Genomic DNA, 18,602 nt, shown 5'->3' with positions numbered 1-18,602 from the left:
TTATTTTTTTTACAATATTTGTAAACATATGTAATAAAACATTAAAGGGTTAATAAAAGTTTTGTTAAATAAGAATTTTGTATATATATATATATATATATATATAGAAATTCTGTTAATTTCGTTAATTTTCATTAATAATGAAAATACTGTGTTATATGTGGATATTTGGATAAATAGAAATTCGATAAAAGAATAATTCTGATAAAGTTTAGTTAAATATGAAAATTTTAATAAATTAGAATTTAATTAAACAAAAATTCTTTGATATGAAAATTCGGTTCATTATAAAATCTCCTTTATACAATTCTGTTTACTCTTGAACGCCTATAGTGTGGTTTCAATCGAAACCATCATTTAAAAATTCATAACTTTGTCAAAAATTGGAATATTTTTGTATTCTAATAAATAGAAGTTATCACAAATTTATAATACTTGCGCAAGAAACATTTATACAGTTATGAATGAAAATAAGATTTGCAACAAAATAGTAAACTATAAAATTAAGATAGTTGAAATAAATACTCGCTGGTTTTTGGGTTAGGTTTTTCAAAATTCTAAATGGCGGATTCAATATGTCGGACAAATTTTTTAAATTCATTGAATTTACTTGAAACTGATTACTAAGGGGTTTTTTCGGTAACTGATTACGAATTCTATGTTAGTTTTTCAAAACTCAATATGTCGAATTCAATATAGCTATAAAAAATTTTTTTTAAATTGACACGTTTCAGTTGAAACTCGTTGCTAGGGGGTTTTTGGGATCACTAACAATAAGTACAAAATTTAATATTAGATTTGTAATCAGCGACACTGAAAATCTCTGAGTAACGAATCTGATGAAATTAAAAAAAAATCCGCCATTTTGAATTTTGAAAAATTAACATCGGATTCATATAATCATTAGCGACCCTAAAAACTTCTAAATGTAAGAGATGACAAAATTTACATTTAATTGTAAATTGGATAATTTTTAATTCGAAAATTGTTGTAATTCAGAAATATAGAATTTCTTTTTTAATGTAATTAATGTTTGTTAGTTGGAGGTACGGAGTTGAAAGGTCATGCTTCGTGGTTAACTCTACATTTCAAGGATCAACAATTGGAGAAAGGATTTCATAGTGCAGAAGAGGCATTTTCACCACTTTCGGTGTTGGGAGGACCTTTAGTGTTAATATGTTCAGCTCCAGTATGGAAATTTCAATATTCAAGTCGATTCACATATGGAGGTGTGGCAGTAGTCACGCTCTATGGAATTGTCTTGGCAGGTGCAACTTGCCTTGGAAGCGCCGTGAGAGCGAGATGGCTTCGAAGGATTTTGGCTCTCCTTATGATATTTTCCCTCGCCATATTCGTGCTCCTCGACATGGTAAGTACAAATTTCTTATTAACATTCATGTCCTCATGTTCCATTTTCCTCTAACTTCCTTTAAAAGTGAAGAAATAGTGCAAACTCCATCCAAAATACATTAATATTCCCTCAAATTCAAAGTTTTACAGAAAATAATAAAATTTAAAGTTAATAAAATATTTTACAATTATATTCCAAAAAGAAAGAAAATTATAGTTTAAATTTTGAAAAATTGTACATTTTTTTCCAATTATCCAATATTTAAAATGAAAGAGAATTTTGTAAAATGAATTTAAAGCTTTAATATTGTGAAAATTAAGGGAACTTGTAAACAACAAAAGAAGTAAGAAGAGAAGATGTTATCATGATTCCCTTTGGAGCATCTTTTCATGTGATGCTGTCTGGTGAGATTAAATTATATATGCACCTGTAAATAGGATGAAAATAACTTATCTCGATGTTCCTTACTATAAGCACATGAAGGGAATTTTCTCAAGGACTCGTGAACTAGACTGAAGCGTCTTATATATACTTGATGACAATCTATCTCTTTCTATATAAACCATTACTCATCAAGCTCTCTTCTTTCAAAACAATAAAAAGAGGGATGCTAGACTATTGTCATATATAAAGAAAAGAGAACTTCTTAAGAAACAACCACTTATAATCAAAGATCATGCACCTTTAATTAAGTTTAATTTCTAAAAAGAATTTATTACAACAAATTTTTTATTTTCTTTTCATTTTCTTTTTAATTTCTTTTTTAATTTTCTTTTAGAATTTTTTAAATAAATTGTGAAATTTTGATAAATTAGAAATTATTGTAAAAAAAATATTTTCTAGTATAAATTTTTTTTGTATTTTCCTAAATTGAAAATTAGTTTTTTATGATAATCGCAAAACTTGAGAAAAACTTTAATTAAAATTATATTCGTATTACTATATAATGACAATTATAATTTAAACTTTCGCCACATTATTATAATATTCTACTGAAAACATACTTTTGCTTCAGTGGATTACTTTCTCAGGGAAAATAGTTCATTGGGTCAATCCGATTAAACTCGAATAGAGGATAATTTCTTAATCCAATGTTAATTATGTTAAACCAGTATTTTTAGTCCGATCAATTATTATATTGACTTTGTCTCTACAAATGTTATAATTTTATGCATTTGTTTATATATATATATATATATATATAGGGCAAAATTTCTCAAGTGATACAATAGCAAAAATGTGAACATTAGTTTTTTTGAAGAATCATAATTATTGTATAAAAGGGTTAAAAAAAATTGTAACCCATATGTTTTCAAAAGATATTTTTTCACAATACATAATTATTATTATATGAAAAACACTTTTCGTAAAATATATATTGTTACGATTTTTCGAGAAAATGAACTCTAATAATTGTTATATGTGTGTTTCAGGCAAACTGCGCCACAATTGAGGAGGTGGAGTTGACATCAAATGGATCATCAAAGGGGCCATTGAAATGTCCATATCCTTCATATTACTCCTACATTGGCGTTCTTGCCTTAATAGTTATATCCATGCCTGTATACATAAGTTACCTTGGAAAATCCATGTTGATGTTCATGCTGGCCGGAGCACAATGTGGAATGAACATACTCTTGGGACCTAATTTAGACCGAGAGGATGGTTCTTCCACTACACCAGGAGCAGTGGCTTTTCCACTAAAATATTCTCTCTCTGTTACTCTACTTACCATTGCTCTTGCATTGGTGGTAGTTGCAAGATACGTTAGTACACCTTAATTACTCATTAATTATGTACCAATTAAGATTCATTCTCTTTATGAGTTAATTGCGCAAGTAGAGGATTTCCACTTAATATCATTTTCAGCTTTATACATATGGAATAATGAACAATTTTTATTTTTCTATATATCTGAAATTCAACTAATTACTTTACAAATTCAAAATTAAATAAAGGAAGAAATTTTTATTAAAAATTTAAAAAATAGTTTGCATATTAATTTTTTTAAAATGTTATTAATTTCCTTTACATTCAAGTTGTTTATTATAATTTCATTATAAAACCACGATGTCTGAATTCATTAAAAGCTAATATAGTTTTCAAATTCGAAATACGTTGGCAATTTATTTTTTCAGCAAATATTTTAACAAAACTAGAAAAACATTATTTCTTCATTATTTATGAATAATTTACAAAATTAATTTATTGAGATTTTGACTTCAAAAAATTTATTCATGTTCCGCACTAAAGAAAGAGCCACACTGATCACGTGATTTTTCGAAGCTTTCCTTGTTCTTACTGTTGTCAGCCCCGAATATTTCAACACTACACAATTTTTACATGCGTCAGATTTCTTTCTAACCTCAAAAAACACCAATGAAGCACGTAATATTACAGTCATATTAAAATGTCCGCCTCATGGTAATATTATCGGTTAATATTACTGTAATAATACAGTAAAATTACAGTAATATTACTTAAAATTTCAAAAATCACTAAAAAATATTTGACTGATTAATATGACTGTAATATTACGAATTTGAAGTTAGATTTTCAAAATTCAAAATAGCGGAACCAATATGACGGATCAATTATAAATTTGAAAATCTTAATTCAGATTCGTAATCAGCGACAATAAAAATCCCCCTGTTATCAAGTTCAACAGAATTTCGTGATATGGCTTCGATTGGAAATAATTTTTAAAGTTAGAAAGAAATACTGAAATAGGTGGAGCAAATTTGACACTTTTTTTTTACAAAATTTTAATTAAAAATTCGACATTTAAAAAAAAATAAAATAAATAATATCGATATTATAATCGGACAGAAAAGTGTTTGTCCTGATAATATATTTATTGAAAATTAAATAATTCCCTGAAAAGAGGCTAAAAATATAATAAAGTCAATGGATAAGGGAGAAAAAAAAATAAGAGGGGTTGAGGGAAGTTAAATTGAAAAAAGCAAAAAAAGATTGTGTCTAGATTAATTTAAGTGGCAATTGGAAGTTCCATGACACGGGAAAGGGGAAGCACCAGGGATATTATATATACAAAAAAAGGGGATTTGCAACATGTTCTTAACATTGAGATTTAAGTATTAACGAGTCATTTCTGTACATAATCCTTGCTATAAAGACGCTTTATTAAAGGCTCTTTTGAGAGATTTCATAAAAATAAAATCCTCTAACAATTGACATTTAATATATAAAATAATTTGATATTGGGTATTATATATGAAAAGGCAATGTCCCTTTCTTTTTTTTTGCAGACGGAAAAAGCAAGAAGAATACTATACCTAAGGGGACAGGAAGTTGTCGCACAAAGGGAACGTGCTGCTGATATGAAAAGAAGAAATGGAAAATTGATATATAATATTCTTCCACCCCATGTGGCCGCTTATTTCTTATCTACCACAAGGCACCATGACGATTTATACAGTCAAAGTTACGCTGAAGTTGGTGTTCTTTTTGCCAGTATGCCAAATTTTGCTGATTTCTACAGCGAAGAAAGTATCAATAATCAGGGTCTTGAATGTCTCAGGTTCTTGAATGAGGTCATCTCGGACTTTGATGCTGTGAGTTTTGAAATTTTTCATTCACATTATATTTCAAATTCATATATTAATCATTTATTTTGATATCAACCCGACACAAGCGGAAGGATCAAATTTATAACTAGCCCCTAGCTCTCCATTTAATTTTACATTATATTTTATTATTTAATGTTACATTCATTTTATTGTAGTTTGAAATTTTATAAAAAAATAATCCGTTTACAATTCCATTGTTTTTGTACACTGTAAAAAATTTTGGGAATTATCACCAACTTTTTTTGGTGAATATTTCATATTTTTGGGGAAAATGTTTTCCCCAAAAAAATAAGTGATTATTTTCCTAAATTTAGGTGAAAATTTCCTAAAATTCTAATGTATATATTTTCCCTAAAAAGAGTTGGTGAAAATTTCTCAAAATTCCAATGAATATATTTTTCCCCAAAAACAAGTGGTGAATATTCCCAAATTTTTTTGAAATCCTTCTTCAAAAAAGTTAAACTTTAAACTTACTTAAGTTACAAAAAGTTATTTGTAACTTGTAATATAATTTATTCATTTCATAGATAAGTTAATTATAACTTAACTAAATAAGTATTTTTAAGTAGATAAAAATTTATATTTCTAAAGAATTAAATTAAAATTTAATCAATATTTGTTTAACAGATCTTATTTTATTTATTATATAACATAAGTCACAACTATTTTCAACGTTTGTTTCCTTTTTTTAAAGTTTCAAAGCATGTTTACATAGTTTCATCTTATATATTGAAATTATCATTTTATTTCCATGAGCCTCCGTGGCGTAGTTAGTAGAGCGTTAGACTTCTAAATCTCTCCTAATGACGCTTACGTTCGAGACCTCATGATAATATTTGATAATTTTCAAGAATACAAATTTTCATCAATAGGTACCAATAAATAATGTAAGTAAGATATAAATGCTACATGAATCAAATTTTTAAATTTTTATTTCAATTTTTTAAACTATTGATATTAATCTTTGGGAAAATTCACTAATATTTGTGGAATATTCCTTAAAATTTTAGGGAAAAGTTTCCCCAGAAAATTTTAGGGAATTTTCCACAAAATGCCCTGCAAATTTGCGTCACTAGAATTTTGGGGAATTTTAACCAAAAAATTTTTTACAGTGTACGTCTCTTTCTCTTATTATAAAATTAAAGTGAAATTTATAATTAGAAATTTAATATAATTACAAATAATTGTCTTTTATTTTAAATGTAAAACTTTTTGTACATATGGTTTATATTTTAATCCTTTTCTAATTTCCGCTTTTTGCTATCAAATAAGTTTTAATTTTAATAATTCCAACAGTTATAGTTATATGTCATTTTTATTTCAGTAATAAATGTACAATGAAATTACAGTTTTTTTAATTGTTGTTAACATTTATCAGTTAATTATTTATGACATAAATAATAAGTTTAAAATTAAATTAAAAATCTTTTAAATTACCATAGAATTTTCTTTATAAACGTCACAATTTTTAATTTTGATTGCTATTATACTAATTGAAATTTTCACAAAAAGAAATAATTTTTTTAATCAAAATAATATACTATTGAAGCAAATAAAAAGTTTAACAAATAAAAAATGAAACACCAAGTTCTATACTGGTAATTGGTTGCTACATTAGATGAGTTTTTTTTTTGTAAAACTTATGTAAATATTTACTTTTTGAATTAGGAAATTTCTGTTGTGTTTAAAAATTCCTGTCACGTTTTCATACTATTATATATTGCACAATTCCATTTTCTCTATGCCATATACTATACATGAACCAAACTTTAACATCGAATACACAACTGTGACTTGCTTTTACATGCATTATAAACATCAAGTTTATTATTAGAACATATTCAAAACATGTTCACTAATTCAATATTTGTCCTTTTGTAATTTTAAAATAATAAAATTAAATTATTTTTCATTTTTGTTTATTTAGTTATTATTTAAATGTATATCATACAATAATTTATAACAATTTTTCAAACAATATAGTTTTAAATATGATTAATCTTTTAATCAGATAAAATAAAAGTTAAATCAATTGCGCACAAATAGAAAAAGTCAGCTTGTCAGTTTTTAATTTCACAATTTCCTGAAGGTGACATATCTTCTCATTATACCATCCCCTTATTTTATTTTACCTTCAACCTTTTCTCTTTTCATTTTTTATAATTCTTATTTTTTCATATTTTATAATTAGACATTATCAGCCCTTAGTATAATAAGAAAAAATGTTAAAAAAGAATCTTGCTTTCTTTCGATTATTATAAAAGTTCATACAATTAATTTCTTTATTTTATATGTTACGCATGTGTAACATAACTAAAGACTAATTAAATAATTTAAATATAATTAATAATTTTATAGTTCGTTAACAATTTATTTATAATATGTAATTGGTATATTTAATTATAATAATTAGTTACTCAAGTAGCAGGTAATATTACTTTAATAACATTGTAATATTACATAGAATATTACTATGGAATATCTTCATAATATGATGAAACATTACAATAATATTACAGTAATATTAAGATAATTATTACATGTAATATTGAAGTATTATTACACGTAATATTGGTGTAATATTACAATATATGAAATTTTATTTTCAGAAAAAAATCTCGCTAGTGGGAATCGAACTCTCAACTTTTCCTACACGAGTCATGAGCCAAAAATTCAGAACGTTCGCCGAACAAAAAAAAAATTTTTTTTTAAAAAAAAAATTTTTATTGGAAAACCTTCAGAATGGTGAAAAACTACAATATCAATAATAAAAAATTGACATTTTTAAAAAATAGGGTAAAAACAACCCCCATTAAGAATAAATATAAAAATATTACAAATATGACGACTTTCCTGTTCGCCTTTTTTCCTAAAAATATTTTTAAAAATTCTCTTTTATTATCCCCTTCCAAAATCCATATTCGGTATAACGCGCTCGAACCCCTAAAACCACCCCTAACACATATATCGCTTGCCGGACAGTATATTGGTCAATTTCACGACTTTCCTGTTCGCCTTTTTTCCTAAAAATATTTTTAAAAATTCTCTTTTATTATCCCCTTCCAAAATCCATATTCGGTATAACGCGCTCGAACCCCTGAAAACCACCCCTAACACATATATCGCTTGCCGGACCATATATTGGTCGAATTCACGACTTTCCTGTTCGCCTTTTCTCCTAAAAATATTTTTAAAAATTCTCTTTTATTATCCCCTTCCAAAATCCATATTCGGTATAACGCGCTCGAACCCCTGAAAACCACCCCTAACACATATATCGCTTGCCGGACCATATATTGGTCGAATTCACGACTTTCCTGTTCGCCTTTTCTCCTAAAAATATTTTTAAAAATTCTCTTTTATTATCCCCTTCCAAAATCCATATTCGGTATAACGCGCTCGAACCCCTAAAACCACCCCTAACACATATATCGCTTGCCGGACCGTATATTGGTCGAATTCACGATTTTCCTGTTCGCCTTTTTGCCTAAAAATATTTTTAAAAATATTTTTAGGAAAAAAGGCGAACAGGAAAATCGTAAATTTGACCAATATAAGGTCCCGCAAGCGATATATGTGTTAGGGGTGGTTTTAGGGGTTCGAGCGCGTTATACCGAATATGGATTTTGGAAGGGAATAATAAAAGAGAACAGGAAAGTCGTGAAATTGACCAATATAAGGTCCCGCAAGCGATATATGTGTTAGGGGTGGTTTTAGGGGTTCGAGCGCGTTATACCGAATATGGATTTTGGAAGAGGATAATTAATGAGAATTTTTAAAAATATTTTTAGGAAAAAAGGCGAACAGGAAAGTCGTGAAATTGACCAATTTGAGGCTTCGTATGGGATATATGTGTTAGGGGTGGTTTTAGGGGTTCGAGCGCGTTATACCGAATATGGATTTTGGAAGGGAGAAGAGAATAAAAGAGAATTTTTAAAAATATTTTTAGGAAAAAAGGCGAACAGGAAAGTCGTGAAATTGACCAATTTGAGGCCTTCTATGGGATATATGTGTTAGGGGTGGTTTTAGGGGTTTGGAGCGCGTTATACCGAATATGGATTTTGGAAGGGGATAATAAAAGAGAATTTTTAAAAATATTTTTAGGAAAAAAGGCGAACAGGAAAGTCGTGAATTCGACCAATATACGGTCCGGCAAGCGATATATGTGTTAGGGGTGGTTTTCAGGGGTTCGAGCGCGTTATACCGAATATGGATTTTGAAAGGGGATAATAAAAGAGAATTTTTAAAAATATTTTTAGGAAAAAAGGCGAACAGGAAAGTCGTGAAATTGACCAATTTGAGGCCTTCTATGGGATATATGTGTTAGGGGTGGTTTTAGGGGTTTGGAGCGCGTTATACCGAATATGGATTTTGGAAGGGGATAATAAAAGAGAATTTTTAAAAATATTTTTAGGAAAAAAGGCGAACAGGAAAGTCGTGAATTCGACCAATATACGGTCCGGCAAGCGATATATGTGTTAGGGGTGGTTTTCAGGGGTTCGAGCGCGTTATACCGAATATGGATTTTGAAAGGGGATAATAAAAGAGAATTTTTAAAAATATTTTTAGGAAAAAAGGCGAACAGGAAAGTCGTGAAATTGACCAATTTGAGGCCTTCTATGGGATATATGTGTTAGGGGTGGTTTTAGGGGTTCGAGCGCGTTATACCGAATATGGATTTTGGAAGGGGATAATAAAAGAGAATTTTTAAAAATATTTTTAGGAAAAAAGGCGAACAGGAAAGTCGTCATATTCGTAATATTTTTATATTTATTCTTAATGGGGGTTGTTTTTACCCTATTTTTTAAAAATGTCAATTTTTTATTATTGATATTGTAGTTTTTCACCATTCTGAAGGTTTTCCAATAAAAATTTTTTTTTTTAAAAAAAATTTTTTTTTTGTTCGGCGAACGTTCTGAATTTTTGGCTCATCACGAGTCTGATGTATTAACCAACGAACCAATTTGACTTGTTGAAAATTTAAATTATTCACAAAATATAAAACTGTATAGGGTGTTTATTTTTATTTATACTTGGCACAAAATATTAAACTACTACAAGTCGTATTGGTTTAGATTTCCGACTGGTGTTTGTTAGGTATGGAGTTCAATTCCAACTGGCGTGGTTCTTTTATTAAATAAAATGTCTTTTAATATTACCTTATGTAATATTACTTTTTTTGCGAGGGAAGTGGAAAATTTGCATAACCCTTGGTATCCAAGGCAGATACCTGGAGCCCGGTGCTCCAAGGTTATGTGGGGATGACCGTTCTTGTTTTGGTCGACCCACTAAAAACCACACTCTTTGGCTGGACTAATCCTCACACTACGGAACTCCCGTCAAGCTTTAAACTTCGTAGGTGAAGGCCCCTGGGAACTCGCTATCGCGACCCTTGCCGTTGCTGATCTTACTGGCCTACTTAGCTTTGGTTCTTGCGAGAGTCTTCTTGTCTTCCTTGAGGACTGACCTAAAGACTCTGCATGCTCCACTTCCAGCGACGTGCTTATCGCCGGACTTCGGTTTGCACAAGAAGCAACTGGGGCTGCTCTTGCAATCTGCAAACTTATCGGCTTCCTCGCACTTAAAGCACGCAACCGATCTGTCTGCTTCCTTGCAGCTTCTTGCTAGATGGCCGTAACCCAGGTATCGGTGACACCGGACGACCATGACTCTGTTTCTTATTTGGCAGCACATAAAGCTAATCTTTATGCGCCCCAATTCCTCCAGTCTGGCAGCTTCCTCTTGGTCGGTGACAACAACTGCGAGCTTCATCACTCGCTTGTTGGGTCCTAAGACCGTCACCTTCCTGCTTCCTGGCTTTCCGAGTTCTCGTTCTAGCGCTTCCTGGACTTCTGCTTCATGGATAAGGTAATCCAGGTCGCGGATCTCGAGTGTAACCATCCCATTTACCGACTGCACATTACCCATGCTCTCAACAGCCTTGATCACCTCGGCGGTAAAAGCTACCTTGTCCGTGTCACCTCCGACCCTGATCAAAAGGTCTCCCTTTTTAGTGGGCCTTGCCCCCAAGAATCTCATGTCCCAACACATCAGCATACGTCTTACCTGAAGCGACTCGGACGACCACTGTTGATCCTCTCGAATCCTTCGTCTTGTTGGACTGCTTCGGCTTCAGTGCGTCCGTCACCTTGGCATCCTTCCTCAATGGAATCTTCCTTCTTTTTCTTTTTTACTTCGGCTTTTGTCTCTTTCGGACTGCCGGTACTTCGTTTCTTTTTTTGCGCCTCCATAACGACATGCCTCATTACGAATTTTTCATTATAATATTCCTGTGCTATTAGGATAATATTAAGTGCTACTTGGGTATTAGTGTGTTAGGACAGTAAGTGTAAAAAAATAAAATAAAAAAAATTTATCATTACAGATACTTGATAGGGATGAATTTAGGGATATCATTAAAATTAAGACAATTGGTTCGACCTATATGGCTGCTTCGGGAATAACAGATTCAACAAACAATGATGGTCCCAGATGGGGACATCTCTCGACACTCGTCGATTTTGCTTTAGAATTGAAAAAGGCCCTTTCCAGTATCAACGAGCAAAGCTTTAATCATTTTGTGCTTAAAATGGGCATCAATCACGGTCCCATAATTGCCGGTGTCATTGGCGCTAGAAAACCTCACTACGACATTTGGGGAAACACGGTAAATGTTGCTTCTCGAATGGAAAGCACTGGAAAAGTTGGTCACATACAGGTAATATATTTTGTTTTACTTAATACAATTTTTTTTATAATATAATTAATTAATTATTGTCAAGTAACCGATTATTTGAATGAAATAAATTTTTCTATTGAGATTAAAATTTAAAAACCGTGTCAAAAAAAAAAGAAATTTACTTAAAAAATATATATATTCTTAGGTGACGGACGAAACACGAAAAATCCTAGAGCCTTTTGGTTTTGGATTTGTTGAACGTGGTAATGTTTTCGTAAAGGGTAAAGGTGAATTGCTCACTCATTATTTAATGACAAAGAATGGAGTGGCATTGAAGCTCGACAGTGATTTACCAGTTGAACCAACTCATCCAATCATTTATCAGTAGAAGAGAAGAAAGTCTATTGAGTTTGATGACATCGCGGGAGTACAAGAATTTTTTTTTTTTCCCCGCCCTTCCTCCCCTCTATATATAATATTTCTTGACGAACGGTCGAGTGTGCTAAAATATACACCGCTCCGCACAATCTAACAAGTTAACTTCGATCCAGGCGACTTAGGCCTGACGATATTATATCGTCTAAAAATAATCAACAAACGAGGTGTACATCTTTTTTTCTTTTTTACCCCCGGGTGTCTCTAACAACGCTGCTATCACAAGGCAGTCTAAAATTTCTAGAGTCAACAGAAAAAAAATAATTCATTCATTTATTAAGAATTCTATTCACTGGATGTCCTGTAGATCAATAAAATTTAGCTGAAATCTATTGGAATGGTATATTACAAAAAACATAAATGCTGATGTACCTGATACGGTTTCATTATGTGGGTTTTGTATACCAAATTGGTTTATTGACAACGAGAGAAAAAGAAAGAGAAAGTGTTCTAGATTCTAAGTATAAATGTATAAATAATCAAGTAATAAAAATCTTGTAGTTGATCTGTCATATTTGAATATGGAAAATAGAAAATAAATTTTCTTTCTATAGGAATAATGAGATAATGATGATTCATTGATGATATATGATTCGAATTAAAAATTTGAATTTATGATAAAAAAATGTAATCAGCATTAAGGTTTTTCAGTACAATGAGAGAAAAGTTTTGTTTAAACCAAATATACCATTTGAATAATATAAAAATATTTTTTGTATCAACAAAAATTTTTTGTTATATCAAACAAAATTTTTTGATTCATTAAATATTTATTTGATCTAAATAAATGTTTGGTTTATTTTAAGAAATTTTTTTCAATTGAAGAAAGAATTTTATTGAGCCAAATAAACTTTTGTTTGATTCAACCAAAAGCCCTTTTTGAGGACCAAATTTTTTCTTAAAAAATCTCAATTTTTGATTTTTAAACAATTTTTGTCCAGCGAAACTAATTAAAGTTTTTTGTCTCAAAACCAGATTTCAGAATGGGAAATTTATTAGACGAATTAAAAAACATTGGTTAAATATTCAATTTTAAAAATCAAGGAACTTATGCATGAGATAAAAAAATGTTGAAAGCAACACTGGTTCTCAAAGGGTTAAAGCAATACAATTTATTTGATTGATTCAACCAAAATTTGGTTGTTTTAAACAAATTATTTTCTGCCTGTAATTTCAGGCGATGTTCTTTTTAAAAAAAAATTTACAAATGACGTAATCAATTCTACATTTTCGTCTTTTGGGAAATAAAACAAAATTATTCAAGTTATTCGGTGTGAATTGTGAACAAAAAAAAAAAATTTCCTTGAGGCATTCGCTTCACTGAATGTAGATTTTTAGAAATTATCAATAAAATCTAAAGGACTTCCAGTGAACGTTGACCAAAATATCCTTAAGATATATGGTTCATTTTTTCATCTAATTCATATATATAGTCTCACTCTTGCTACCTCTGTATCATTTAAATATACATATGTACCTTCATAAATTTGTCATCGCTACAAGCGTTACGAATATATATATATATATATAAATATATACTTTTTCACTGTGAAAATCTTCTTCCAAATAATCTCTAACGAATGAAATGTCATATAATTTTTAATATATTGTAAATTACTTTAATTTCTTTTTATTTTCTATAAATAATTCTTTTAGTAGAAATCGAAATAGAAAAAATTTGAATAACATTCAATGTCCTAATTTTTTAAAATTGTTGATAATTTAAATATGAAAATTTTTTAATATTTTTGTTAGATTTTTATTACATTAGTCAATAGTTTTGTTTTTTTTTTGAAAAATAAATTGTGAAAGATGAAAATTTTTGAAAATGAGAAAATTGGAGGAATAATTTAATCAGTGTACGCTGGTTGTCCAAAATTGTGCGATAATATCAGCAAATGCATTTGGCCATAATTCTTCAAACGTTATAGTTGTAGAATATCTTGAATAACGTTTTTGAGAATAATTTTAAATCTTTGGACAGCTAGCATTGTCACACAATTACTATATTAATACTGTTATACAAATACGAGTATTACCGATATAACTACTACTGTTGTTAATTGTGTTCACGTGAGATCGTCTCAGCACAACGAAGGTGTTTTAAATCAAATTTCAAAACTAAAGAAAAAAAAAACGACAAAGCTTTACAAATTTAATCAACAGGGACTTCTTGATACTTCTTATTAAGGATATTTAGTGATAGTTTTCTCATGTGATTTCAAAAATAAATATTCTTATTTTTATTTTGAAAAATAAATTGTTATGTCAAAAATAACATACAAAAAAATAATATAAAAATGAGATAAAATATATAATAAATTGGGAAACATTCTGCAAATTAATTCATATTACTAGTTTATTTATAATAAAGAGTCACGAACGTGACATTATTATATTACAAAAATACATGTAGAATCACATGACCTAACACAGTCACATGTTTTTAAATTTGCAAAAAAAATTTTGTTTCTAAAATATGAAATTTTTTTAAAAATAATTTTGAATACAATTTTCATTATTTTTTTTTTTTTTTTTTTTGTGATTAATCCGTAAAAATTGTAATTTGAGCTAAATGCTGTTACGCAAATTAAAAAAAGGTTTTATTTTTTTATTTCCAAAAATCTTTTTGTTTAATCATTTAACTCAATAAAAAAAAATTTTAATTTTAAAAATTATTGAGTTAAAATACTTTTTGATTTGAAAGATTTTATAACTTATTCATTTATTTCTATAAAGCTAATTCGTTTCTAATTTGAAAATAGGAAAATGCATTTAATAAAATATACACGGAAAAAAATGTTTATCTCGAACAGCAATATGTTTCTTTAGAATAGCAAAAACTTTTACTGTTTTAGTGAAATATTTCGCTATTCTAGTGAAACTTATCGCTGTTCCAGGTGAAGATTTTTTTTCCGTGTATTATCCCATTTATTTTTGATTATGGTTTTTAAATAAAAAGGAAAATATAAATTAGAAACAAAATTAAGAAATTTGGTTCAAAAGTATCATGAATGCTAACTTTCGCAGTTATAAGAAATATCGGAGTCTTTACAAAACAAACCTTCGATGCGAAGAGTCATACGAAGAAGACCACGAAACATTTTTCACGTCTGTGATAACTTCGTCGCGAGTAGCGTAACGATATGTATTAGCAGGTACTATATGTATAACAAAAAAAAAAAAAAAAAAAAAATCCCCCCCCCCCAAAAAAAAAATAAAGGATGCAATGTAAGGTAGCTAAGAAAAAGGCTTTAGAAATACTTTTAGCTCCAATTTTTGCTGGAAACTTATAATATATGTGAAATCTAACTGTACCATTATTTAAGACTTCGCGCACAAAGGCGCTAATTTATTTTTTTACAAAGAGTGCAAAGTTATCACAGACCCTAAAATATAAATATATATAAATATATATATAAAGAAATAAAAAAAATATATATATATATATTATATATATTTATCGCGCAAAACACAAATTACATATTAGAGGAGGAAAGAAAAAAGTTGAAAAAGTAACGGCCTAAGTGCAAAAGCGCTAAAATTTCGGAACAATCGAGAAAAATGAATTTTCCAAAAAATAAAATAAAGGAAAAAAAAGTTTAAAAGAAAATAAAAAGTTTTTTGAATTGTATAGTAATATGTGAATAATCCTCCTCAAATTTCACATTGTCTCATCGCAAAACAAACATTTCACGCACATTAATAAATCTTGTAAATTAGAAATAAAAACTGTCGTGTACATAATTAAATGGATCACTGATCAGAATAATAAATATAAATATATATGAATATATACAATAAATTAAGAGTGAAGGGCAAAAGGATATTATAGTTTTGAAAGAAATGAGAGAGTCTATTGTTATGTAAAGAGAAGGAAAGAGAACAAAAATATCACTGTAGATATCCTAGCACTATATGTATCTGTATAGGAATTTATGAATTCGAATGGGAAAGATGATGTGACTTTAATGAAATGATGATAAATGAAAAAAAAACCCCAATTATGTCACGTTGAACGAATAAAAAAAGCATCACCGATGTGAGAAAATAATATTTTGTTGACACAGATTTTTTATTTTAAAAAAACCTTGCTTTCCCTTTGCAATTTTTTTCTCTGTAAATATTACTAGTTAATTTTTAATGAATTTTTTTAAAAGCATCTTTATGTTTACCTATATTCAATCAAATTTTTTTAAACTTTTTGTTATTTTTTTCTACTGAATTCTAAGTACGTAAATTCTACTTCATTTTAAACTGAATTGTTTTTTTGTAAAAATTAAAAATTTTGTTTTTTTAATTAAAATTACTTTTTTTGGCAACAATTATTTTTTTTTATGAAACAATTCTTTTAGTGCAAATAAATTACGAAAAAGCCATTTTTCATTTTTTGTATTAACATAATTTTTTGGTTATTTAAAACCAAATTTGTTGAATTCAAATTAAATTTGATTGAGCTAAATAAAATTTTGGTTGATTCAACCTAAAGGATGGTTAACTGTATAGCCATAAGTATATTTATTTGTTTCAGGTTGATTCCACGTCAGAAATATCACAATCTGCAAGTGGTTCGCCGATTTTAATGAAAATTGGTGAAATTATATCTTAAGGGGAGGGGCCGCCGAAATTTTAACCTTTCAAAATTGAGGCTGTTTCAGGTTGTCAATTTATTTTTCCAGCTAATATTGAGTATTTAAAACTGTAATATACTATGGGAAATTGATAAACAATTAATTTATTAATAATTTTTAAAATAAAACTTGAAATTTTCAAAAACTAAAAATTTAAACTTCTGTCACAATTTTTATTGTTTTTCATTGCTGATTTTTTTATACACTTTTTTCAAGATTCTGAACAATCAATCGTATGGATTTTGAAAAAATTCAATTATTTAAAAAATAAAATTTTTTCAAAATAAAAAAAATACAACATTTTTTTCATTTTTTATAGTGAAATATGATTTCAGGTTTTAAAAAAATTTGTAAAAAAAATTGTTACCCCTAAACCAAACCAATTATATTTGGCTTCAATTTGATTAATTATTCCTTAAAAATTCAACTTCTTCTACAATTTTTATTATTTTTTTGTAGGCTTTTTTCATGATTCGGAATAATCAATCGTATGGATTTTGAAAAAATTTAATATTTTCCAAAAATAAAATTTTAAAAATAGTCAAAAAATGTTTTTTTTTTTTTAATTTTGACAATTCACAATAATTTGAGATTCAAAATAATATGCCAGAAAAAAAATTGACACTTTTTAACAACATTAATTTCGATGAGTTGAAATTTCACCGATCCCTCCCCTTAAAAAAAAAAATTTCGAAATATTTAAAATTGTAGGAGTTACACGACATTGAATTTTGATACTGCATTTTCTTCATTCCTTTATATCTCGCAAGTAACACTACCAAAGTGCCACCTCCAGATTGATTTTTAACCATATACGTCTTAAAGAGTACCAAAAAATATACGATACGTAATTTTTTTTAGCGGCTGCGATGTTGATTTAAGGGATGAAAATAGGGGTTGACATATTCAATTTTTTTTAATCTAATAAGACGAACTAACATGCTTAGTGGAATAATTCATGAAAATTAATACTCTGCATGAAGGCAAATTATTAAAACAAGCATGGACATTACAATAAATGACTGATTCTATTGTTTAAACAATAATTATTTGAACAATAAGTAAATAAATAATTTTTAAATTAAATTATACTTTATACTCATTAAAAGTATAATAATCTTGATCGCAAAAAATTCACTTTAGTGCAATTAAAATTATTTGTTTAACCTACGATGGAGTCCGTTCATACTTAAGGGACGATATCTCAAGAATCAGTAAAGTTTCCAGGAGTAATTTTTTTTTATATTAAAGATAAAATGAAGAGGAATATTAATAAAAAAGAAAAAATTTAAAAAAGGGTGGAAATTGAAAAAAAATGTAAGTAAAATTTTATTTTCACTTTTTTTTCTATTTAAATAATAAATTTTTATTTTCGCTTTATAATTTTCTGAAAATACGTAATTTTAATGTAAAAATTGGTGGGTGATTCATCAAAATCGGTTAAGAATTGACCGAGATATAAAGGAATGAAGAAAATGAATAAACAAAATTCAATGTCGTGCAACTTCTACAATTTTAGATATTTTGAAATTTTTTTTTACTGACTGACAGCTCTTATATTAATAAGATATCGTTTCACCAATTTTCATTAAAATCGGCGAACCACTTGCAGATTGTGATATTTTTGACGTGGAATTACACTTCAAATAAATTCTTTTTTTTAGGCCAAATTGTTTATTGAAACAAACAGAATTTTTTTATTTTTGTCATTATATTATTAATAAAAAAAAAAGTACTTAGCTTAAAATCTAATCTAAAAGTGAATTTTAATTTAAATTTGTTGAAAAATATTACAAAAAAACATTTTTTTAAATTTCATAAGTTTTAGTTTCATCCAGATGTATATATAATTTGTTGAAAAACAGGATTATACTGGATCAAAAAATGATTTATTTTATTAATAATAAATCACAAAA

At 28.2% G+C, this 18,602-nt stretch overlaps 1 protein-coding gene across 1 annotated transcript in view; it reads left to right on the top strand.

The window, feature by feature from the left end:
- LOC127276842 (adenylate cyclase type 3) overlaps window positions 1-15,257 on the top strand; it is a 41,861-nt gene extending 26,604 nt beyond the window's left edge. Inside the window, exons 5-9 of the mRNA XM_051297517.1 lie at window positions 1,041-1,369; window positions 2,785-3,117; window positions 4,621-4,926; window positions 11,327-11,659; window positions 11,826-15,257. Of these exons, the coding sequence (XP_051153474.1) occupies window positions 1,041-1,369; window positions 2,785-3,117; window positions 4,621-4,926; window positions 11,327-11,659; window positions 11,826-12,008 (1,484 nt within the window). The 3' untranslated portion in view covers window positions 12,009-15,257. The remainder of the gene's footprint in view (window positions 1-1,040; window positions 1,370-2,784; window positions 3,118-4,620; window positions 4,927-11,326; window positions 11,660-11,825) is intronic.
- The last annotated feature ends 3,345 nt before the right edge of the window (window positions 15,258-18,602 follow it).

The sequence above is a fragment of the Leptopilina boulardi genome, unplaced genomic scaffold (genome assembly GCF_019393585.1).
Source record: "Leptopilina boulardi isolate dan_hultmark-lab unplaced genomic scaffold, ZJU_Lbou_2.1 LbouV2_154, whole genome shotgun sequence".
In the NCBI taxonomy this organism is placed as follows: domain Eukaryota; kingdom Metazoa; phylum Arthropoda; class Insecta; order Hymenoptera; family Figitidae; genus Leptopilina; species Leptopilina boulardi.
Note: the sequence above shows the minus strand (reverse complement) of the source record. Positions and strands in the feature narration are given on the sequence as shown.